We start from the raw sequence: 26,013 nt of genomic DNA, 5'->3' as shown, positions 1-26,013 counted from the left end.
TGTGTCTGAGCCTCGGACATTATCAGGAAGGCTATTCCAGAGTTTAGAAGCCTTAAATGAGAAGGCTCAACCTCCCTTAGTAGACTTTGATACTCTAGGGAGTACCAGAAGTCCAGAGTTTTGCGATCTTAAAGAGCAGGTTTGATTGTCGCGAGACAGAAGGTTTTTAAACAGGGGCTAGATTATTTAAAGCTTTATTTGTAAGAAGTAATATTTTATAATTAATACGAAACTTTACAGGCAGCCAGTGTAAGGAGGATAAAATTAGGGTAATATGATCATATTTTATAGATCTGGTAGTAACTCTGGCAGCTGCATTTTGCACTATTCATTTATTTATTTTCTTTTCGGCTTAGTCCCTTTATTCATTAATGGTCGCCACCAGCAGAATGAACCGCCAACTTATCCAGCATATGTTTTACACAGCGGATGCCCTTCCAGCTGTAACCCATCACTGGGAAACAACCACACACTCTCATTCACACATATACACTACGGACGGATTTAGCTTAACCAATTCACCTGTATCGCATGTCTGTGGACTTGTGGGTGAAACCGGAGTGGGGAGAACATGCAAACTCCACACAGAAATGCCAACTGACCCAGCCGGGGCCAACCAGCGACCTTCTTGCTGTGAGGCGATTGTGCTACCCACTGCGCCACCGTGCTGCCCATTTTGCAGAGCATTACAGTAATCCATCCTAGAAGTCATAAAAGCATAAACTAGCTTTTCTGCATCTGCGATGGATAGCATACTTCGTAACTTAGTGTATATATAAGCAAGAGAAATATTCTACCGTCTGTCCCTGATCGAACCTTGTCTGTATGACGACTCTCTGAATAAAGTTGCGTTTGTATCCGACTCTTGTTGTCACCCCGAAATCATCACAGAAGCAATTAAACAAACACATTTGTTATAAAACATCTATGAAATCTATCATTTATGTTTCTTTCTGTTCTTCTCCAGGAACATCTGTCTCAAAAAAAGTACATCGTAGACATCGTCACTGACAGTAGTGTGCCCTCCGACAATGCAAAAGATGGAGAAGAGAGGCAGAAAGCTCGGAAAAAGGCCAAGAAACTGCGTGCACGCATGAACTCAAGGTGAAGTGATCAAACTCTCTCTCTCTCTCTCTCTCTCTCTCTCTCTCTCTCTCTCGGTCTGACTGAATGGTGGTGTTGCTGCTTGTGAGAGCTTTATGAGTGACAAGGAGATGGAGAGCAGTGGCGATGTGCATCCCGGCTGTCCGCACAGCAACACTGATGAGCTTAATTTATGGCCACTCTCTGTGATTGGGGAGGAAAAAGTGAGAATCGATCTGTTACCCCTCCTCACTTTCACCTGTTAAGAGCTTTTCTCCTAATTGGTTGCCACCGCGCTGCCAAAACTGAAGGCTTCTCCAGTGTACAATAGTATGTTAAAGTATGTGTAAAGCATGCCTGTTTTTCTCTCTTCCAACTATTGATTTTTAAATGAAGTATCAAAGAAAATCAATAGTAATCAACAAATAGGAGCAAACGCGTCTCCGTGTCAGATCCTAGACCTGGGCACTATCAATTTTGCCTGCTGTCACAACTGTTTGTGTATGTGTGTCTCTGGGTCTGAGTGTTATTGTGGGAGGGTTGCTTGTTCGTTAGTAAGGATAAATATGCCTTAACAGCTTTAGAGATGGTTTTAATTTGTCTTCAGTAATCAGTACTGTCTTAAAATACCACATAATTTGTGATGGATGCACACTTTCTCAAGTTTACTACTGACTTATATGTGATGTATACCATATGATCTTATGATATATACCCTCACTGGCCACTTTATTAGGTACACCTGGCAACTGCTTGGTAACGCAAATTTCTAACCAGCAAATCACGTCAGTGCATTTAGGCGTGTAAACATGGCACAAAGACGATCTGCTGCTGTTTAAACCGAGCATCAGAATGGGGAAGAAAGGTGATTTGAACATGGCATGGTTGTTGGTGCCAGATGGGCTGGTCTGAGTAGTTCAGAAACTGATCTACTGGGATTTTCACTTACAACCATCTCTAGGGTTTACAGAGAATGGTCTGAAAAAGAGAAAATGTCCAGTGAGCGGCAGTTCTGTGGGCGCAAATGCGTTAATAATGCCAGAGGTTAGAGGAGAATGGCCAGACTTATTCCAGCTGATAGAAACTCAAATAAGCACTTGTTACAACCAATGTCTGTAGAAGAGCATCTCTGAACACACAACACGTCCAACCTTGAGGCGGATGGGCTACAGCAGCAGAAGACCACACCGGGTGCCACTCCTGTCAGCTAAGAACAGGAAACTGAGGCTACAATTCACACAGGCTCACCAAAATTGGACAATAGAAGATTGGAAAAATGATGCCTGGTCTGATGAGTCTCGATTTCTGCTGCAACATTCAGATAGTAGGGTCAGAATTTGGCATCAACAACATCCTACCTGAGTATTGTTGCTGACTATGTCCATCCCTTTATGACCACAGTGTACCCATTTTCTGAAGGCTACTTCCAGCAGGATAACACACCATGTCATAAAGCGGAATCATCTCAGACTGGTTTCTTGAACATGACAAAGAGTTCACTGTACTCAAGTGGCCTCCACAGTCACCAGATCTCAATCCAAATGAGCACCTTTGAAATAGTGGGAGATGCACATCATGGATGTGCAGCTGACAAATCTGCAGCAACTGCGTGATGCTATTATGTCAATATGGAGCAAAATCTCGGAGGAATATTTCCAGTACCTTGTTGAATCGATGCCACGAAGGATTAAGGCAGTTCTGAAGGCAAAAGTGGGTCCAACCTAGTACTAGTAACGTGTACCTAATAAAGTGGCCGGTGAGTGTATATTACTTATGACTTAAGTAATGACTTGCAGTATAATTTTTTTGTAGGATTTTTTGTTGTTGATGTTTTGATTTTTCAAGAGCCATTGAATGGCTTATAGTATATTTTTTGTGGGATTTTTTTTTGTTACCTTTTAATTAACCCTCCATCCCCCTTTTATCTACCTTAGGTTACATGTTTTATGCATAATTAATTGTAGCTACTACAGTAAGTACATGAAACATATATAATTACACCTTAAAATAAAGTGTTCCCATATCCTTTAATACTGTGTAAACCATATTTAAATATCTGTGGTTTGTATAAATTATAGCAGTATATTTTAGTGAATAAGTACTAACAAATTGTGTACATGTGTATAAGTTTAGTTGTTTAATTAGTTTAGTATAAAGGTTAACATTAGTAAAAGCATAATTATTATTAAATAAGTGGCTGTAAGTAGTTATTAAGGGATAAGTACAGTATTAGAAAAGTGTGAGTTAGTTAGTTAGTTCTAAATCCTACATCCCTGTTCTTGACCTTACAGTAATCAGTAGACTCCTTCTCTCTTCCTCTATGTGATATCTGCTAAGAGTCTAGCAGTGTAAAGGAGACCGGTAGTCTGCGCTGCTTCTGTGCTCATTAATGCAGAGGTAGCGCAGAGGGCAGAAAACAGCTCTGAGCTTTGGCTGCGAGAGTGACAACATGAGCCTCCTCTGTTCTCTGTCACTCCTGCGCTGAGCCCTGCAACACTCACACAGCCAGGAGGAAAGAATGAAAGGGAGAGAACAGGCGCTACATGCTCATAAATCACGGCCGCCCACAGCCCCGGCCTGCTGAGGTTGGCGGCTCCACCGCGGGGTGGAAATGAGCCGTTTTATAGGAGCACAGTGTGGCGTTTGTAAAGCGCTAGAGAGCTTTTCTCAGCCCTCCCAGGTTGCCCTGTCCCCCGATGTCATTGTTAAGCCTGCTCAGGCCCTGCCATAGCCGTGGCGTGGAAAAAACACTCTTTAATTTCCTTACCTGGACCTTGATTTATTCTTTAAATATATGGCTTGTTCTTCACGTGCAAACGTGTGGTTTTAATTACCATGAAAGTAGCATGTCCGCCCGTGTCAGCATTGGCTTTAAACTCTGAGTTTAACTCTTTCCTTCTCTTTTTCTGATGGCCTGTCCTCTAGTGGCTTGGCCGGATGCATTGCTTGTCTTTTCCCCAGGTTTGAGAACAGAGAGTTTAGTATGCTGGCCTACCTCAGATGGGGTGGCACACAAAAGACCCCCTGTTCATGAACGTAGGGGATAGAAACTGCTATGAATCTAGTAGTGAGGACTACAGTACCCGAGCACATGGTAGGCCAAAGTTGTGTGTGGTGTTTATTTTTTCCTTTTCAACCCATTCATGTTGACTAAATTAGTACCAGTGGTTGGGTCCCAAAGGTATCAGCTTCAATCCTTGTGTTTTTCACATGGTTAGGCATAAAATGCACTTTTTTTATTTGCTTGTTTTTTTTTAATCATTAAAAAGTTTTCAAAGTCTTACAAAATTGCTTTATAAAATTTAATACATTTAAATATAGAGAAGAATTTGTTTCGGAACAAATTTGGAACATTTATTTCAGAGTTTTAGGGTGCTTTCACACCTGTAGGTCGATTGTTTTGTTCAAATTGTTAATAGCTAAAACAAGTCACATGCAACAAAGCTCTCCTCACATTGGTCGAAGTTCCATGGTTAATTTTTCAGAGTCCTGCTCAGCTGTCATGCGTACTTATTTTAATTTATGACAATGAGCAATAAGACATTATAAGCGAAAAGCTGCACTTTAATTTTGAATAGTGACACCCACAGCATTCGTCACCAAAAATAAATCAAGAGGTAAGACTTACTCTCATACATAGTTATGCATTAAAGGCTTTACATTATAGAAAGAAATAACAAACCCAAGATGCAGTTTGGTCAAATTTGCTAACGGATAAACAACTCCCGTTAATAGTTCAGCATGCTTTCACTTTCATATTTGACATGAAACACACATTTACTGGTAGGAATGACATCTCACCCTACTCATCATTCTCTGTTCATATAGCCATGCCTATTACATATCCATAATACATTGTGAGACAGCCTTGTTTGTTGGATCATACTGCTTTCTCACTACAATCGATCCGCTCCAGAGTTCATTTCAATCGAGCTGAGACCACCTCATTCAGGCGATCTCTGACCAATTGTTTTGGCTTGGATCAGAGTGAGATTGCTGGATTCACATATGCCAAATGAACCTCGCTAAGGACGCAAACGTGCCAGGATCTGAAACAAAAGTCTAGGTGTGAAAGCACCCTTAATTTGCATCCCTACTTATGGTAGCTCATAAGTTGTCTGCTCTGTATTCAGCATCGGTTATGCTCAGAAATAAAGGAATTAGGGAGCACTTGTAAGCACTCCTTAGCAAACTGGCAGCTGGTATATTTCATGGTGCTTCATTGTAGTGAAGACACAAAGTCTTCAAGTTCTTACTAAGTGCATCTCTTTGACCCTTTCCAACCCCTTAATCAAAATGTCACAGCTCTGATTTGCCACTTTAGTAAATAAAGTTAAACATTTTGGAGACACACCCTGGGCAGAGGAACCAACTCCCAAAGGATCTTTCAGAGATCTACATTGTAAAAGCACCATACAAATAAAGTTGAATTGAATTGAATTTTGCTTATATAACTCAACACACCCGATCCAGCTAAACAAGACATTTAAGGATAATTTGAAGCTACATCTATGTGTGTCGAAGCAGGTTTCAGCCTGAATTCTCCATCACCGTGGAAGTCCTGGAGCTGAGTTTGGCATCCCTGATCTGTGCTCATGGGCCGCAGTTCTCAATCCTGGTCCTCGTGCCCCCCTGCTTTGCACATTTTTCCTGTCTCTATTGATGATCACTCCTGATGTAGATAACCGGCTTGTTAGAATTGTGTTCTGATTGCAGTGGTGCTTACATAGTGCTCTTAGCATACCCCTTAGCCTCTAACTGAAACTGGCTGAACAAAAAAGACCACATGAAACGGAAGTTAAGATTGTCCTTTTTTCCTTTATCATGACACACATCCACTTGAAACCATCCTGAAATTAGAAAATATTGTAGGGTGGTGCATGATCTGGTCCTTTGGGACCTGATTAGATTGTTGGATGGATGTTGCTATCAAAATGAAAAAATATTGACGAATGACTAAAAGCAGAGCAGAAACGAGCCATGATTTGATAGCCCCACCCTAAAGACATTCCATGTGACCAGAACTGAAGAAAAAGTAATTTTGAAGGGGGAGAGAAAGTTAAGACTTTGAGGTCTACTCGTGGTCTTTTACACACTTTAATAACTTTTCAACTGAACTTGCTTCTTTCGAACTGGAATCGTGACAGTATGTTGTCCTTAAGTGATGTCCACTTCACAGGGCACTTTTGGTCAATTGGAACAAACCTCTAAAGCCGTAAGAGAGACATACAAATTGTGCAGAGCAGGAAGTCACGATGACCAGGATTGAGACACAAGCTACAAGTCTGCAATCCACCATGATCCACTGTATCAGTGCAATCTCTGCTAAAGGGAATGTAGGGTCCACATTGAGGGAGCTTGCGGACACTATTCTGAATAAAAAAGACACAGAAAACTCTACAGTGTTGTGGATACTTACAAGTGTAGTCCTGTAGACAACTTCACATCAGAAGTAGCATTTGGGCCATGGCCAATGTGTGTGACGTGCTGTGGTGTCTAGACTGCAGCTCCAATCGTTTAAAGACACTTGGACTTGGTTACCTCAGACCTTTATTTACCATCAGGTGCATGTAAATCTGTTTCATCTCATGATCTATCCAATATTTATTCCGCATATAAACCCTTAAATACATTGGTTGAATTTATAGTCGAATCCAGCTTCATGTCTCTGCGGATACGTTCCACAGGTCACATTTTTTCCCCTTCTTTTTTCCACGTCCTTTTATTCATCATCAGTCAAATTGTTTTCCACTTGATTGAGAGCCTCTCAAATCCAATATTAAATCTTGCAGTGCTGCCCGACCGAATGTTCTCTATGATTGGGAGTGCCGAACGCTTGAGCCTCCCATTGCACACTTAAAACGGATACACTGTATTTGTTTTCTTTTTTATCCATCTGAAGGCATTGACGGTTTTACAGTCAATTGGGGGAGGGGGACGTCTGCGTCCAGCGTGGGCGGAGGTGAATAGTGGGGCACATCGTGATGAATTGATGATTAGCTCTGCATTGTAGCTTTGTAGCTGCCCCCCCACTTATAGCTGGTTACTAATATTTATGGTGCCCGGCCTGTTTAATGGGGCCTGCCGCGTTTGGAGATTGATGGTCCGGCGATTGCCCCTCTGTTTAACCCGTACAGGCGTAAAGCTGTCAGAGAGGAATATTGTAATCTTGAGGATGAGGACGAGGCCAGGTATTTCTCTTGGTGCACCATTTCTTCATTCTCCTCATGGGCCGAGATTGTTCTTCTGCTTCAGAACAGAACACCAGTGATTGAAAGTCTTACTGAATGCTTTGTTACGGTCACCCCAATGAAGTCAAACACTATTGCATTTATCTTAAATTCACTGTCAGGTATCTTAATAGTCAAGAATTAGGGCAGGTCACCACACACCAGCTGATTGGTGGAGAGGAGACAGAGTGATGAAGCCATTTATGATATGGGGATGGTTAGGAGGCCATCATGGACAGAGGCCAGTGGGCAAATTTGGCCAGGATGCAGGATTAAACCCCTGCTCTTTTTTGAAGGACATCCTGGGATTTTTAATGACCACAGAGAGCCTTGGTCAGGGACCCTGTGTAACAAAATTTGAAATAATGTGTTACTTTATTGTTTATAATTTACATTTATTTTGTTATTTTGTTGTATTTTGTATAGGTTTTGATTTGTTGAATGAATTAAGTTGTTTGGGGACTTTAATTATGACATCAAAATTGCAGAGCCTACCAGATAGACAGTAGATCGCGTGTAGTAATGAAGAAAAAACGAACAAAGCACGCCAAGCATGGTAAAAAAGGCACGAATATTCGGTTGCTTCACGGATTCCCCGTTCATGTGTTTTAGCTCCTGGTCTAAGGGAAAATAGGGTAATTTGGTTTGTTCGTTTAAGATTAATGTTTGATTGTCGATGTTGGCTTAGTGTTTTAGGTTTCGGGATTCATTTGTGCTTGTCTGTTTGTTTGTTTATTTTCTCTCTAGTTCTTAAGGTGATTCATGACGCAATGATGCTTAATAATTCTATGGAGTGTGACCAGCAAATGAAATGTGAACCCTCAGTAAAAGACTTAAACATCCTTTAACCAGGACGCTAAATCTTGGTTTAAAGTCTCATCCGAAAGACGGCACTCACTGAGCAGTATAGAATCCCTATCAATATACTGGGGCGTTAGGACCCACACAAACTGCAGGTTGAGAGCCCCCTGCTGGTCTCACTAACATCACTTTCTGTAGCAACCTAGTGTAGCGGCCTTTTTCTATGGCGAGGGAAGTGCCCTGGATTTTTATAAATTAGATCACTCTTAATTTGTATTTTAGCCCCAAAAAGAAAGCCATAACCTGATAGCAATTAATATAAATAATAAACATAACCAATTTGGTACAAAATTACTTTTCCAAATTTACTTCAATACAACAAACAAAGATATACAAACTAATGAAATAAAGCGTTTCGTTTTCCTTGATTTCAAATTCAAATAAAAAGCACAATCAACAGTTCATTTAGAAAAGCTCTTGTTTAGCTCTCAGTTGAAGTCAGAATTATTAGCTCCGCTGAATTATTAGCCCCCTTGTTTATTTTTTTACCCAATTTCTGTTTAAAGATTCTGTTTAAGATTATTTTTCAACACATTTCTAAACATAATAGTTTTAGTAACACATTTATAATAACTGATTTATTTTATCTTTGCCATGATGACAGTAAATTATATTTAACTAGATATTTTTCAAGACACTTCTATACAGCTTAAAGGGACATTTAAAGGCTTAACTAGGTTAGGTTAATTAGGCAAGTTATTGGATAATGATGGTTGTTCTGTAGACTATTGAAAACAAATATAGCTTAAAGGGGCTAATAATTTTGACCTTAAAATGCTTTTATTCTAGCCAAAATAAAACAAATAAGACTTTCTCCAGAAGCAAATATATTATCAGACATACTGTGTGAACATTTCCTTGGTCTGTTAAGCTTCATTTGGGAAATATTTAAAAAAGAAAAACAAATTCAAAGGGGGGCTAATAATTCTCACTTCAACTATTATAGAATATTCATTCATTCATTCATTTTCTTTTCAGCTTAGTCCCTTTATAAATCCAGGGTCACCACAGCGGAATGAACCGCCAACCTATCCAGCATATGTTTAACGTAGCGATTGCCCTTCCAGCTGCAACCCATCACTGGGAAACATACATACACACTAATTCACACTCATGCACAACGTACAATTTTTTAGCTTACCCAATTTACCTATAGCGCATTTCTTTGGACTTGTGGGGGAAACCGGAGCACCCGGAGGAAACCCACGCGAACACGGGGAGAACATGCAAGCTCCACACAGAAATGCCAACTGACCCAGCAGAGGCTCGAGCCAGCGACCTTCTTGCTGTGAGGCGACAATGCTACCGACTGGGCCACCGCGTCACCTATTATAGAGTACTGTATATATATATATATGTGTATATATATGTGTATATATATGTATATATATATATATATATATATATATATATATATATATATATATATATATATATATATATATATATATATATATATATATGTATATGTATATGTATGTGTGTATATTATATATATGGTAATATAGAATTAAATAATTGGAGCTAAAAAAATAAATTAATAAATGGATTAAATAAAAACTTTCTCAATTGGATTAAACTCAGACCACTTTGCGCTTTAAACTCCTAAAAACCTAGATAAAACCTCCTTAAAACCTAGATAAAACTATTAAAAGTCTTGTGACCACTCATCTCTCTGACGTTGTCTTCCGGAAAGACACGTCTGCGTTTATCAGTCCCCGAACATCCATCAATCCATCAAACCTTTTTTTTTCTCCGGGAGCTGATCGATCATCCTTATCTGACGGAATGGGATGTGTGATTGTCAGGAATTTCGCTCGGCGGACCACACCAGTGTTTCAAGCTGACTGACGGCAAACATTATTCTGCTCTGTGACTCTCAAACAGACACTGAAGTAATTCACACCATCAGCCAATCAGCCTTATTTATTTAGCGTTTCTGAACTTAAATAGTGTGTCGGTATTCCCTGCTGTGAGACTCTCTGAAGACTAAGTGTTTGTGACTCGTTCCTGCTTGTTAGTTTGTGATTGCTGCTAGTGCGGCCCAAAGACTAAATAAACAGTTGGAGGCTCAGCTTGACCTCTCGACCTTCTCTTTGTTAGCCACGTCGTCTTATCTCCTCGCGTCTTCAGGCTGACAGCCATCGGACTCCTCTGTTGCTCTCCGTCTGTCTTTTTCTCTCCGTTTTTTTTTCTGACAGACTTGTTTGTCTTTCTTTTTTAGGGCTAAAGAGTACGAGACCTGCATGGAAGCCAAAAGCCAGACCTCCGACTCTCCGTACAAGGCCAAGTAAGCCCCCCGTTCTGCTTTTGAGGATCATATACCCAAACAGGGGTGTTATGCTGAGTATTTGTGTCTTCATCTGGTTTTTTAGAGCTTTAAGCTTTAGAAATGATGTCCGCCCAGGGGTTTTCTTTATTAATACTTTATTGTTTTGCTCTTTAGATACAAGGTCCTACTTTACATTAAGTGTCCTTAACTAATATGTACCTAAATTGTCTCCAAAATGTACCTAAAACCTACATTGTAATTATGATTGATTAAATACCAACATGTAATTACACCTTTAATTAATTTCTGTATTTACATCTTTATTTACACTGTTGACCATCCTTAACCCACACTTAAACCTACCCTTTCCACCAAACATGTCCCTAGCCATACCCGTATCCCACCTCAACAGCGCCTGAAGTGTTCAGCTATACATTATAAACACATTAAGTACTTTGTATTTAATTTCGATGCAAGTACATAGTAGTTAAGACCACTCAATATAAAGTGGGACCAGATGCAATACTAATGCCTTAAGTGGTGTTTTCAGGAATCCACTGTTCAAAATTGTTGTCATTTTTGTTTTGGTGGATCAAGTTTTGAGCTTTTGCACATCGATAGTATATTCTCAAATCATAAACAATCCCTAAAAAATGCATGTATCATATTTATAGGTATAGATATAATCAGAATTGTCTCAAAACTATTGAACTACAGTCTAAACCAGGGATCACCAAACTTGTTCCTGGAGGGCCAGTGTCCTGCAGATTTTAGCTCCAACCCTAATCAAACACACCTGAACAAGCCAATCAAGGTCTTACTAGGTATACTTGAAACACCCAGGCAGGTGTGTTGAGGGAAGTTGGAGCTAAACCCTGCAGGGACACCAGTTTCAGTACAAGTGGAGTTGACGTTTTTTGGTTTATACATTTTTTTATATTAATGATAAATATCCTGAAAGTAGTATGGTGGATTAAAAATATGCATGTCAAATTCACCATTGCTATGTAGTAAAACAAAAAATACTAAATGTATATTTTTTTAATCAAAATAAATATAAAATTAAATAAAATAAATTCGATTTTTTTTTTTTAAATCAAAATAAATATACAATTATGTATTAGATTAAATTATGTATTGAACCATTTAAATACTATACAGAATATTATAAAATATATAATATTTCATTGGCAAGTAAATAAAATAAGTACTGTTATAAAAATCTAATTAAAAAGTATTAAAAAGGTTAATAGAAATGCTTAAAAAGAAATAATTTATGCATGTTAAATGCATATTTAATCCAACATATAATATAATCTAATATAATATAATATAATATAATATAATCTAATATAATATAATATAATATAATATAATATAATATAATATAATATAATATAATATAATGTAATATAATATAATGTAATGTAATGTAATGTAATGTAATATAACATAATATAATATATAAACAAACACTGGCCATGTTTCAAGTCAAGGTCTAAGGGAGAAAATTAATTTGTATATTGCATAAAAAATGTTGTAAATGTAATATTATTAATATTATTCATTCATTCATTTTCCTTCGGTTTAGTCCCTTTATTCATCAAGGGTTGCCAGAGCAGAATGTATCGCCAACTTATCCAGCATAAGTTTTACACACCGGAAGCCCTTCCAGCTGCAACCCAGTACTGGGAAACATCCATACACTCATTCACGCACACACACTACGGCCAATTTAGTTCATTCAATTCTCCTATAGCGCATGTCTTTGGACTGTGGGGGAAACCGGAACACCCGGAAGAAACCCACGCCAACACAGGGAGAACATACAAACTCCACACAGAAATACTAACTGACCCGGCTGGGACTCAAACCAGCGACCTTCTTGCTGTGAGGTGACAGTGCTAACCACTGAGCCATCGTGTTGCCCTTCAGTGGTGTTTTTGGGGGGGATAATATCAGGGCTTTACAAATAATTCTTAATATGTTAGAACAAAACAATCCAGTTTTGAGAATTAAATAATACAATAGTTTTCTTTAAGTAAAATGTAACCGAATGGATATGTTGAATTACAACTTTTAGAAGTCATGACATGAAAACTCACAGGGACTTGAGGAAATCTTGAACAAAAATTCCTAAATCTTGCACTTAATTTTATATTACTTAAAGATGATGGATGGACCCTTGGGTTATTTTAGAAGAGTAGAACTTTTCCTTATTTCTTTCTTTCATTTTATTTTTAATTATTATTTTATTCATTTTTTATTTAATTTTATCTTTTACTTATTCTTATTTATTTGTATCTTATGTTAATGTTGTATATATATATATTTATAGAACCTAAATATGTATGTCTACATATATAAGTATCTAACATGTTCAATAAAAACACTTTTAAGAAAAAAAATGTCCTGCATTTATAGCTGCTCCCTTCGTAAAAGCGGTATGAAATTAAATGAAATCAATATTTTCTGTTAGAGTTAAAGAGTATATTATAATCTGTATATATATCAACATTAGGAGTCTATGTAGTGTCCACATTTAGATAACAAACTAAATGTGTGCATGTGTGTGTGTCTTTTTCTTCCAGGCTCCAACGACTGGTGAAGGACCTGCTAAAGCAACAGCAGGGGCAGGACAGTGGCCAGTGGGCCAGTAACAAAGTATCCGGCCTGGACAGAACCCTTGGGGAGATCTCACGAATTCTAGAAAAACAGGTTTGTTCATCTCTCTCAAAATCAGTCAAAATCACTCTGGGGTGCGTTTCTCAAACAACGACGTAACTCACGGCTGAACTGTCATAGTCTGATGCATCGTTTGGGGAAAGAACTATGTAGTGACGAGTGTTTCCCAAAACGCATAGTTTCTCTGTCGCAGATCCATCGCTTGAACCATGTTAGTTATAACGTAAAACGCCCATAATGACGCTCTAAACGGGGCGGAGGAACTACTTCTTTAGAGAAGAACCCCATCATTTCTTTGTGCAAATTATATTGTTTTACAAATACATGCATTTAATCCAGTATTAGATTTGCTAAAAACATGCACTCGCTTTCCATATTAACTGAAATATATGTAAATGCCACATAGAGGCTATGTTTGCTTTACAAATATTATTGAGAATATGACATATCCTATTCTAATACAAATCACTCACACGTATTCTAATATCAATAATAAATCATATGAATAAATAAATAATGAGGCTATTTATTTTAAAATGATTTTTTATATATATTAGGAAATGAAAAAATCTTAATTTAATAATAATATTAATAATACTAATGATGATCATGATGAGGATTATGATGATGATGATAATTGTTATTTTTATTATTATGTATTAGAAATGAAAAAATATCTTAATTTATTAATAATAATAATATTATTGATGATGATGATGATTATTATTATTATTATGTAGGGTATTGTTTATGTATTTGTTATTTTTTAGAAAAGTCTACTTTTACAATTTGACACTTGTAAACCACTGCAGAAAGTTCTAACCAGCGGGCCCATGTCATATACAGTACAGATACTTAATAAATAACCTACCATAAATAAAAAAAATTAACATCTGCTTTTTGTTTTCACAAGATTTGGAGACGTAACATAAATTCCGCTTTTAAATAATAGGTCACCTGTAGCTTTCACTTGATGCTGTGTTCAAATGACATGAATGCTTTCAAAGTGCACTGCTAAGGGAGCACAATTGTAAACATGAAGATCGCTAAAACTGAACTGTAAAAATAGTTTGAAAGCAAATTACACCTAAGAGAGGTGACCTTAATGCTTTTTTATTTTTAATAATTCCAACTTTGAATGTTAGAATGTTCTAAATGAATAGGGCATAGGGGGGGATAAGTGGGAATAGAACACAGCCAGGAACTATGTTTCTAACGACAGCTCCAGACGTGTGGTTGCGCGTGCTCAAGTTTGCGACGCAGTTTGCAAATGTTCGTTGGAGCCACGGATTTGGGAAACGGCAAATCAACAAACCATGCTTGTAACAACGGAACTTGAGACCTTGGCTAACGATGGTTTTGGGAAATGCACCCCAGGTCAATTATGAAAGAGACTCTACAGGTCTCCAACTCTTCAATCACAATTGGTAGATCTTCATAACTCTTCCTGGTACGCAGATCCCAAAAATGACCAGAATAAGTACAAGAAATGCTTCATGATTAAGTATCTCTCTCCTTTTTTTGACCCAACTGCTGTTTTTAATTTCAATATGGTTAACTTCTGCAAATGTGGATATAGAGATCTTCATAGTGATATCCCGCTCCTCGCAAAAATAAAACCGCTGAGTTCTAATAAGTCAAAAATATACCATTTCCACCAAGAAAATGCTGATTCATTGGTGCTGATTCCTGAACTTTTTTCACAGTGTGAAAGTTCCACTATGTTATTAACACTATCAGTTAAATATTCACTTCTTTTTTTTTCGGGGTTTTTACCTTTAATGGACAGTACAGTAGAGAGTATTGACAGGAAAACATGGGAAGCAGAGAGAGGGGAAGGATCGGCATAGGACCGCGAGGCGGGAATCGAACTCGGGTCGCCGTGAGCACCGGAGTGCATGTGTTTACGCACTAACCACTACACCACTAATGTCTTAAATTGAATTTTGTGTGGTATTAAAAAAGTCTTCAATTATAACTCTTAGAAACCTGCAGATACCCTTATAATTGTTGCTGTATATATTGATGCTGGTATATTGCATTATTATGCTAGTAGTAATATCATTTTATTGCAGCTCAGTTATAAAACGCTAATGTAGTATCTCAAGAAGTATCGTATTTTTTAGTTATCAGTTATCATCTGATTCCTGTAAATGTCACAATACTGTATATACCTCGCGAAAACGGAAATGCTTGAAGTTTCTGCCAACCCGACTCTACACCATAACTTTTCAATCAAGATGGATGGGGCAACCATTACTGCATCCAAAATGGTAAAAAGCCTTGGAGTAACGATTGATGACCAACTAAACTTCTCTGACCACATTTCTAGAACTGCTCGATCTTGCAGATTCACACTCTATAACATCAGAAAGGTCCGACCCTTCATATCTGAACATGCAGCTCAACTTATTGTTCAAGCTCTTGTTCTCTCCAAACTGGATTATTGCAACTCTCTACTAGCCGGGCTTCCAGCTAACTCTATCAAACCTCTTCAGCTGCTTCAGAACGCAGCAGCACGAGTGGTCTTTGATGAACCCAAAAGAGCACATGTCACTCCGCTACTCACCCGTTTGCACTGGCTGCCAGTTGCTGATCGCATCAAATTCAAAGCTCTGATGTTTGTTTACAAAGCGACCTCTGGCTTTGCTCCTTCGTATCTGCAGATTTATGTGCCCTCCAGAAACTTGCGTTCTGTGAATGAACGTCGCCTCGTGGTTCCATCCCTAAGAGGGAAGAAATCACTTTCCCGAACTCTCACATTCAATCTGCCCAGTTGGTGGAATGAACTCCCTAACTACATCAGAACAGCAGAGTCACTTGCTGTCTTCAAGAAACGACTAAAAACTCAACTGTTTAGTCTCCACTTTCCTTCCTAATCTGTAACTGCCTCTCTGGCTATATCACTAACTGTACGCTCTCTCTCTCTCTCTCAAAAAAAAAAAAAAAAAAAAAAAGACTTTATACACCTGAAACTTGTCTATAGCACTTGTTCACTGCTGCTCTTATAGTTGTGTTTAATTGCTTCCTTGTCCTCATTTGTAAGTCGCTTTGGATAAAAGCGTCTGCTAAATGACTAAATGTAAATGTAAATATAGTCACCCAAAACTTCCACACCTCCAAAAGTCATCCAGGTGCCAAAGATTTGCTTTGTTGCATCAATTAAAAAAGTAAAGTAGGTTAAACTAGTGCATTAAACAGTTAAAAATGTTAAATATCTCAAGGTTTTGGTCAGTTTTTTTTGGGTGGGCAGATCTTGCTATTAGGCAATACCAAGGTTCGGGATCTTGGGCTTAAAAAGCTTGGTGACCACTGCTCTAAAGTAATGTTCCTGAAGCAACTCCAGACCTTCACAGTGCACTTCCTTTACTGGAGAAAGATACCAGAAATGACTGATATAACTGGATATATGGCGTCTGTTGTTTATCTGTCCATCTTTACTACTGCACCGCCACACCAGGGTTCATCTGGAACTGTAAGCATCTGAGCAGCGTTCAGACCAGTCTATGTCAGTGTCTTGGGGGCTTTATGATCTGCAGTCTAGTCTGTGTGGATTGAATGTGTATTTGTGTGTGTGTGTGTGTGTGTGTGTGTGTGTGTGTGTGTGTGTGTGTGTGTGTGTGCGTGTGCGTGTGCGTGTGCGTGTGCGTGTGCGTGTGTGTGTGTGTGTGTGAGTGTGCGTGTGTGTGTGTGTGTTTGTGTGTGAAGGGATTTGACTTGAAGATAAGCCTCTAGGCTGCTCTCAACACCGACTCCCCTGAACCACCAAATTTGGCTGCCGTCCTCCCCGTCTCGCAGTCTATGCGGAGTATCGCTTTCCATCCCCAACTCTCTGCCCTCGGTTATTTGGTAATGAGGGCCAGGTTAGGTGCTTGTTTTCATTGCCGCAGATGTTATTAATTGGCGGCGATCCCCGTTTTGTCAAACAGACGAACATGTTTTCAAGCGTTTAGCTGGCTACTGTTGCTCGCTGCGGCTTTTGTGCAGAAATATGTTGGTTTTTCAAAAGTAAATATAATCCGGATGACTTGAGGTAACAAAGCCGGGAAGCTTTTGAAGATGTGTGTATTTTAGCGACTGTTTAGTTTTTCTTGTATGCTGTGCCCTGACAGAACTCTACCAAAGTCTCACAATTCAGTATGAGCTGTGAGATTATATCCGTCAATTGTGGTTTAAAAGAACTGTTGACGCTTTGTGTTTTTGATAGTACTTTAAAAGATAAATTGCTCAGGATCTGTTCTGAAATTCAACTCCAATTGTTTATTTCCAGTATTGCTTTTAGTATAGTGTTAGTACACTGAAAAAAATTCAGGGTTCCACACAATTCCTTTATGTTGTCTCAACACAAATTAAGTTAACTGAATCGTTTTTACAAATTTAAGTAGATTGAACATAAATCAATTAAGCTGTACCAAAAAAAACCCTGACAAATTCTTGTCAGGGACGTGTTCTCAGCTCCGTTGCCCTTATTACTGTTACAAAAAGGGAACTGCAACAACAATGTTAATGGAAGATTTTGTCTTTCAAAATGATTTATAGCTGATTAAAGCATTACATTAACACACACACACACACACACACACACACACACACACACACACACGATATTAACTTGTTACATTGACTAATCAACTAGTCAGTTGTTGGACGACTTGTGAGTTAGTTGACCACTGAGACCAATCTCTGCTCAACAGAGATCAATATACAGAAATGGATTGGTGAGAACACTCTGGTAATGAAACAAGGCGTTTACTGTTTGTTTTGGTGCTTTTCTGTAATACAGTCAATAAAGAGATGTGCGGTTTGGTGGGTGTGTTTCAGTAGGTGGATGGATGGTACATTGATGGCGTGCCTGTATTGACCAGTGGGAGGAGATGTGGGTTGTTAATGGCTTTTCTGAAAGGAAAGGAGAAAGGTAAGAGAGACTGAAGAGGGTGGTAAAGCTGAGCTAATGGGCAGGAGGAGGGCCGAGGGAGGAGAGAAGAGCATAAGCTGCTAGAGAAGAGTGAAGGGGATGCAACCGTCAGCAATAAAGCTCATCCACAATGTGAAGTGTTGATTGATAGTGACTGTTTTAAATGCTTCGTAGTTATGAGACAATTTAACATGTTTTATGCCATTTTTATTACATTTACTATTGTTGTTGTTATTTTTCATACTCAAAAGCCACGTACAGTTCATATCAGTTCTGGGATGCCATCAGTAAACTGAACAGCCATTTAAATGCATAGTTCAACCATAAATTTGCATTCTGTCATCATTTACCCTTCACTTGCCACAAATTCTTTGTAAGTTTATTTTATTCTGTTGGACTTCCAAAGTAATTGTGTTTCCTAATATGGATGTCATTAACCGTGGTTAACCGTTTCCAATATTCTTCAAAATACCTTATTTTGTGTTCATGTAAACAAAAAAGAACCTTATAAATGGCTTGGTACCCCTTGATGTTGAGTAAGTACTGAGTACATTTAAAGTTTTATTGGGTATACTATTCTTTTGAGTTGAAATTGACACATCATTTCTTTAACAACATGTTTATTTAGATATCTAGCAAGTTAGGTCTACAGTAACTTAACACTGATAATATAATCAACATGCTCCACAGAACAGATTTTCTCAGATCAGCTTAGAAGTGTCTCTGAGTGACAGCTTCTATCAAGAACTTGAGTACATTTCTTGCGTTCTGTCCCCAAGGCCTCCCTCCTACAAAAACTCGTTCTGGAGATTTCCACAGAGACTTTGGTTTAAAGAGCTCCCGCCATTTTTGTTTTTCTAAGTCGCTGGAACGGTGAAGTGCTTGTGGAAATGTCAACTCCTCAGGCTCTTTTTTTATAGCCTTTTGGGAATAAGACTCTCTTTTAAGAGTACAGTATCTGGACTTCATTTAGACTGTCAGTCACATCCATGGATTCCTATGTCCAGGTAGGTCTGCACATCACTGAAACTGGGCAAGTCTGTGAACTCTAGTTGTCGAGCAGTTCTGCCTCTAATCCCAGGACAAAGTCAAATAAATACTTGTCTCCTTCATTGGAAGTTGGCGTACAACTCTCGCCCCTAGCATCACCTCGAGTCAAGAACGTTTAGATTATTTGACCTAACAAGCATCTCTCATGTCACTGACTCACCTACAGATTTGTTTTTTTTCTCATATCCATATCTGATTCAGTCTCCACTTTCTCCACTAATTCCTCCAACAACACCAGACTCTATGCGCCCCTTTTAGCCCCTCAAGCAGTGCGGCCTCCCCCACTCCTCTTTCCTCATGCTGACTTTGCTTGGGCACAGTCTCCGACCTTTGCCCGCCTCTCCCTCTGAGCCCTCTAATGGTTTATTTTGTGTCAAACCAGGTTTCGGGTTGTCTCCAGGAGAACTGGCTGATCGAAGAGCCTTTTTTCCCTTGTTGTCATTCAGAAATATTCAGGGGAGTTTCTTTTTCCTCTGATCTGTGCTATTTTACCTTAGCCGAATGAGCTCACGTATTTACATTCTGCCAGGGAGTGTTTGTCACTGCTTTCAAATAAAAACCAGGCCAAGATCGACGGCCTTTATGACACTTGAGGGACTGTCAGGAACATTCAGGGCCTGCTGGGCCAGCCAGTATTTACATTTTCATTTGCCAGCTGTCTGGGGTTGGCTCCCCTTGGTGGCCGACTGGTGGCTCGCTGTACCTGATCAAGAGGCCCAAGGATGTGGGGAAAAGGTGCCAAGGGACCCTGCCTGAATTGTACTTACCCTCAGACTTTTTTTCAGTGATCTAGGGTAGAGAAATTGTGGCCAACTGGTGATTTTCTGTACCTGATCAAGGGGCCCAAGGATGTGGGAAAACGTGCCAAGAGATTCTTCCTACTGTACGTTGTACTTACCCTCAGCCCATGTTTGATGACCTTGGGTGGAGAAATGGTAGTCAACTGGTGGTTTGCTCTACTTGATCAAGAGGCCTAAAGATATAGGAAAGGCCACCAGGGGTCTGTCACTGCATTGTTCTTGCCCTCAATCCAGGTTTGATGACTTGGTGTGGAGAAAGAGTTCAGCAAATGTTGGCTGAAGACTTCAGAGTGAAGACGAAGATTAGTGATTGACTGTCAATGTGGCGTGAACATTAAGCAAGAGGTGAGCTCTACTATGCAGTCCATTAGCTGGCCAGTCTTTTGACTCTTTCCATACTGTACATTTGGCTAATTGCATTATTATCTGGAACACTGGATCCCAGTTTCCCTAACACGTTCGATTCAACAATTTATTAGAAGAAACTCTAAGACAATAAATTGTTAATGTCTAAAATGCACAGTGTTGGAGTGCTTATGGACTGGAATTGTGAACACAACTTTTTATTTATGAATGTTCTTGGCTTTGCCAATACAAAACATACACAAGTCTTTATATATATATATATATATATATATATATATATATATATATATATATATATTCTTGCATGTTTATTTTTTCTAGTCTTTTATTGTTTTGTTGTTGGTTGGTTTTTGAGGTTGTAAATGTTGGTTTTAGGATAATTGAAATGTATGACAAGAACTACATTTTTCAACAAGCCTCTTCATAAAGATGTGTGAGGTGATTGGGTGTTGCCTCTCTGCTGTTGAGGGACAGGTCGAGCTTTAGGAATTAGCAAGAGAGTTTAAAAAAAAACATGGACATAGTTTTTGCATTCCTTCACTGTGTGCTGTCAGTAAGGTAATTTTCAAACCCTAATTGCCTAGTAATTCTTTTGTTCCACTTGGCTGTTGCTTGAGACTGTAAGAGAGTAGAGGATTCAAGTTTCCCCTCAGGTGCATGTTTGAATGGGCATGAAGACAGCTATTAGAAGAGTCAGAAATCCGTGCTGGACAGAAATGCCCTTGGGTGGCTGATTTTTGATATCTGCTCGATAATTGGACTTGTAATGTTGTGTACCTTTTTAATGTTCTTGGTCAGAGGTTAAAAGAAGCACATGATGAATAAACTTGCCAATTTGTTTTCTCCAGAGTTAGGTTCATGAGTTTTCTTACTGACTTTACATCACTTTAAACATTCAATAGGTTTCTTTTGATAATTGTTTTCAAATTGAACAGTTGGTTCACTTTGAACACTTCCTCTTAAAACGATCTCCCACAAATTATCTTCCAGTGCATACCAAAATGTGTGCTATTTAACAGTGTAAATACTAACTTACTGCTTTGTCTACAGTTCTCTTGAAGTGGTTTACAGCTCCTTTTCTTTCTTGTAATGTTAGCACAGGCCTCTTCAGTAAATGGGAACTATGTTTATTGCTATACTACTTCTTGAGTACAAAACAAGACTTGTAACTCGTCTGCAGGCCAGCACTCTTATTCATTCTGAGATTCGGAGCTGTCGCAGTAACCGGGGTGGGGGTGGGGTGGGGGCTGTTTACATCACTGCACCTCTTGCCAAAAGATGGATGGGCCTAAGACGGAACCTTAGTAAACCCCTTCGTCAAAGAATGCCCCAGCCAGTTGTTCTCCATCTGTTGCAAGAAGGGGGATGCAGCAATTTCGGCGTGATCCCCTCCCCCTGACATCTCATGTTGGCTAATTAGAGTGCTTTGTAGGAGGTGAACACGCAGACACATCCAGCCCTCCCTCCCACTTAATGTTTACCCCACACCCGTACCCTTGTCCTGGTCCACCAACGGGAAACACAGCTGTCTGGCCCTTTGATTTTCCTTGTCTAAAATGGCCACTCTTGTTAGTAATTGAATAAGATTGCTCAGGCCATATAATTTGCCCCCTCCTTTCGCTATAACCATCTGATCTGTTTTCAGGTCATCTGTTTGAGTTCCCTATTAGGAACGTATAGACTTGCATCCTTTTATATTGTCAGTAGAGTGTTTTTTGAAGCAGGGTGGCACACCAGGCAAATACAACAGTGCAAGAATTGGGAATTAGTACCAGCTTTGCACGTCACTTCTGAACTGTTTTGTATTTGACCTGTCAAGTGATGTTTTGTCATATTACAGTCTTGCCTTGATGTTTAACCAAGTTCTTTGCCAAGTTCATGATGAGTTTACAGTAGGAAGCTTTATTTAGGGCGTCTAACTAGCTCTATTACATGCTGCTTTCATACTCAAATAACTTTAGCCATTTTAATGTACAGTTTAGAAAACGGTTTATATTCATTAAGCTCAGTTTGCATGAATGTTTCTTCCACTTAGTTGTTTATAGGTGGCATTGCAATATTTTGTTCTGTTGCCAGACAATTACAAAGTCTCTTCTTAGTTATGTTAAGATGCAGATGGCATGTTAACACATTATTCCTGCTGTTGCAGAGTCATGCTAGTCGCAAAAAAAATAAACATTTGCATTGCTCATCTGACATGGCCTGCAGAATAGACATATCAATGCCAGATGACTGCAGAATGGGAAGCCCCTGGCAGCATGTTAAAGTTGCATTTTTGGTAACTGCAGAAGTGCACAACAGCGTATAAGCATGCAAGTTACTCCACATACTTTTTATTTTTGGTTAAGGGCCCAAATAAGACCTTTATCCTTACGTTCCATATTGTATTAATTAGATCCCTTGCTTGACATGCATGTCATTAAACTCTTTAGATCCTCACAATCAGATGTTTATCTCATCTCATCCACAATCCCTTTCTTGAACTCCTCCAGATTCCAGGTACTTAGATCAGCATAGGGATCTGTCAATACGCCAGACAGGGCAAGGTGAGACACCTCCCTCTGGACTGAGTTCTACACGCCATCGCCACACAGACCCCAGCTAACTCCTCCAAATGCCTCATAAATAGGCCACCATGAGCGGCCAAGCCTCTTGGAACTTGGGGTTTTGACAGGACTGTGCTAATGGCTATGTTGCGAACCAACTTGATTTACTCGTGCGACCTGGGTTCGTCCTCACGATATAGGCGCTGAGGCACCACGTCCATCTTCACGGCGCTGTCAGGGAGCTTTTCTTAATCCCAGCCGCTGTTCGAGCGTGCTCCACCTTTGGTGTACCTGACAACAAGCTTGTTCCAATCTCTTAACCCTGGCAGGGGTTCAACCGTCTCTTTGCCACCGGATCTCCAGGAATGACTCTTTGGCGGCACCTGTGATTGACAGGAGAGGAGCTTATATGTAATTTTGCAAAGCGCTTCCTCTGTTTGCTGCTCAATATGTTCAGGCTTGTTGGCAGCCTCCGCCATCTCCAGAACAAAAACATCTGACTTTGACTGCTGTCACATAGAGTATGAGAATCTGACCTCATTATATGGAGTAGGTGCAACGTTTTCTCTTCTCTTCTCCTCTTCTGTTCTCTCCAATCTTGCAAATAAACGACTCAACCGCTGTCGCTTTCAAATTCAGAGACGCTGATTTATGTGTTGCTTCGTGGCAACATTGGGGTCGAACTCATCGCCAACCTCTGAGGCACTTACTTCCTTTACTTAAAGTTAAGAAGCTGGGGAATTCTGACTCTGAAGCGTATGACTCATTTAAAGGGGTTCCACTTTGAACTTTAAAGAATTTTATGATGCAAGTAAAAATGTCCCCTCCGTAAACAGTTTGATTTGAGAAGCATGTCAGTTAAATGACTGTTTTACGTCTCTTCTTACTCAAAGACGCCCATTCGCTCCGTATGAGTTTCAGGCACAGTTTGCTTGACCCTCCTCTTAAAAGTTTTACAACTGGTATCTATGATAACCAACATCTGAAGCTTGCATTTGAACCGCCCCTCTCCTTAAAATTGGGAAACCCTGAAATAACTTCAACTGGCATACGTCAATGCATGAAACACATTAAGATTTTTTTGTCTAGTTTGCTGTTTTCAAAATGCTATTCAAATATACAATGACTAACTGTATAGAGCATGTTATTTAATAGCGTTGACATGATTACACCACATTTATTTATAGTTGTCAAATTAAAACATTGGTTAAGTATCAGTTTTTTTGTACGCTATATATATTTTGACCCAATCACACTTTAAACTCAAGTAAATTTGTGACGTAAAATGTTTCTGGTCCAGTCAAAATTTTGACTCATTCTTTGTATTCCCTAAGCCCTTCTTTGTCAAACCAGACCACCCCTGCTTTGTGTGCAGATATGTGCGTTTGTTGTCCTGTGTTGGTTTTTGGTTGCTCTAGGGGGGGGTGCTGGGAAGGGTTGTGCACTTTTGAGATTTAGCAGGAATTCTTTGGGGATCGCTTTGTTTCAGATTTCACTTCGGCTCCCCTCTTTGTAGCAGGAGGTGGGCAATGAGAGGATACCTACAAAGCCAAAACAATGTGACACTTGAGTCTGCTCGCCTCTCCATTTTTGTGACTGTCTCTCTCTCTGTTGTCTCTATCACTCTTTTTCAGAATAATGCAGATCAGGTAGCATTTCAAGTTGGAGGGGGTTTGTCTGCTCTGGAGCAAATCCTGCAAGTTGTCACCGCAATCTCCAGTCCCACCGCCGTCCCACGTATTCCACTCAAGTGAGTACCAATACAAAGTCACACACCTAGATTTTAATCAATAGGCATTACATTTTTACTAGATGATTTTCGTCAGAAGCTATTTATGTTATGCTGTTTGAAGGACTCCACACATCCTGATAACAGTCATTATATGAAGTGGTCCAAATGTATTTATATGTACTTTATTTTGTGGAAGGTTTAGGACTAAGAAAAGTGTGTCCAATCAAAATGTTTGGTCCGAACATTACAATTGGCTGGGCTACATGCCTGTCAGAATATGTAATCGCATACCTCTGTTCACCCTGTTCATGCAGAAATTATGTCATTGGCAGTTCACCCTTCTTTTTAAAGATTGATATTGTAATTACTTACTGTACTAAAAGGTAGTGGTTCCCAAAATGGGATTTACGAGACAATGAGGGGGAGGGGGGTGATTTCCAAAAATCTCGTATACAGTTGAAGTCAGAATTTTTAGCCCCCCTGTTTATTTTTTTCCCCTATATCTGTTTAAAGGAGAGAAGGGTTTTTTTTAACACATTTCTAATAACTGATTTATTTTATCTTTGCCATGATGACAGTAAATAATATTTAACTAGATATTTTTCAAGACACTTCTATACAGCTTAAAGTGACATTTAAAGGCTTAACTAGGTTAATTAGGTTAATTAGGCAGGTTAGGGTAATTAGGCAAGTTATTGGATAAAGATGGTTTGTTCTGTGGACTTAAAAAAAATATATAGCTTAAAGGGGCTAATAATATTGACCTTAAAATGGTCTTTAAAAAATTTTAAAACTGCTTTTATTCTAGCTGAAATAAAACAAATAAGACTTTCTCCAGAAGAAAAAATATTATCAGACATACTGTGAAAATTTCCTTGCTCTGTTAAACATCATTTTTGAAATATTTAGAAAAGAAAAAAAATTCAAAAGGGGGCTAATAATTCTGACCTCCACTGTATGTTATTAAACTATTAAAATTACCTTATTTTATCCATAACCCACAGAAGAAGAAATATAAACAAAACCAACATGCAAGTAAAAAGCCATCAACCTTTACATTTTTTTTTCCATTGGAAAATCCCCTGGGATTATTATGCTGGATTTATGTCACAGCAATAGTAGTAGTTGCAGCAAATTGATTTTACGGCACAATGTTAAACTTCTGACACCTTTACGGCACTCACGTATATTAAAAGCAAAGCCCACGACTGAACATGGAGGATGATCTGTGGAGTGACGGTCTCCAAAATTATACCAAGAATAGTCTTGTGCTGTAAACATTGTGCCCACCATTCTCATTAAAGGTTAATATTAAAATAACCAAATGAATAATGTTTATGAAAAATTATATGGTTGTTAGACTGTTGCTCTATTTTGCGTTGTCATTATGCTCGTGTTTATATAGTTCCTACTGGTGTGTGTGCACCATTGTGTGGAATATCTGTATGTTTATAACTACCTCCGAGCATACTG

At 39.0% G+C, this 26,013-nt stretch overlaps 1 protein-coding gene across 4 annotated transcripts in view; it reads left to right on the top strand.

Moving 5' to 3' along the window:
- The window catches only part of scaper (S-phase cyclin A-associated protein in the ER), a 224,170-nt gene that overhangs the window by 88,242 nt on the left and 109,915 nt on the right, over window positions 1–26,013 (top strand). For all 4 annotated transcript variants that reach the window (XM_056451356.1, XM_056451357.1, XM_056451358.1 and 1 more), the window contains 4 exons: window positions 968–1,104; window positions 10,399–10,464; window positions 13,038–13,164; window positions 24,443–24,558. In XM_056451356.1, coding sequence (XP_056307331.1) covers window positions 968–1,104; window positions 10,399–10,464; window positions 13,038–13,164; window positions 24,443–24,558 — 446 coding nt within the window. The remainder of the gene's footprint in view (window positions 1–967; window positions 1,105–10,398; window positions 10,465–13,037; window positions 13,165–24,442; window positions 24,559–26,013) is intronic.

This window comes from Danio aesculapii, chromosome 25 (genome assembly GCF_903798145.1).
Source record: "Danio aesculapii chromosome 25, fDanAes4.1, whole genome shotgun sequence".
NCBI classification, from domain to species: domain Eukaryota; kingdom Metazoa; phylum Chordata; class Actinopteri; order Cypriniformes; family Danionidae; genus Danio; species Danio aesculapii.
The sequence above is the reverse complement of the archived record's forward strand: the minus strand, read 5'-3'. Positions and strand labels throughout refer to the sequence as shown.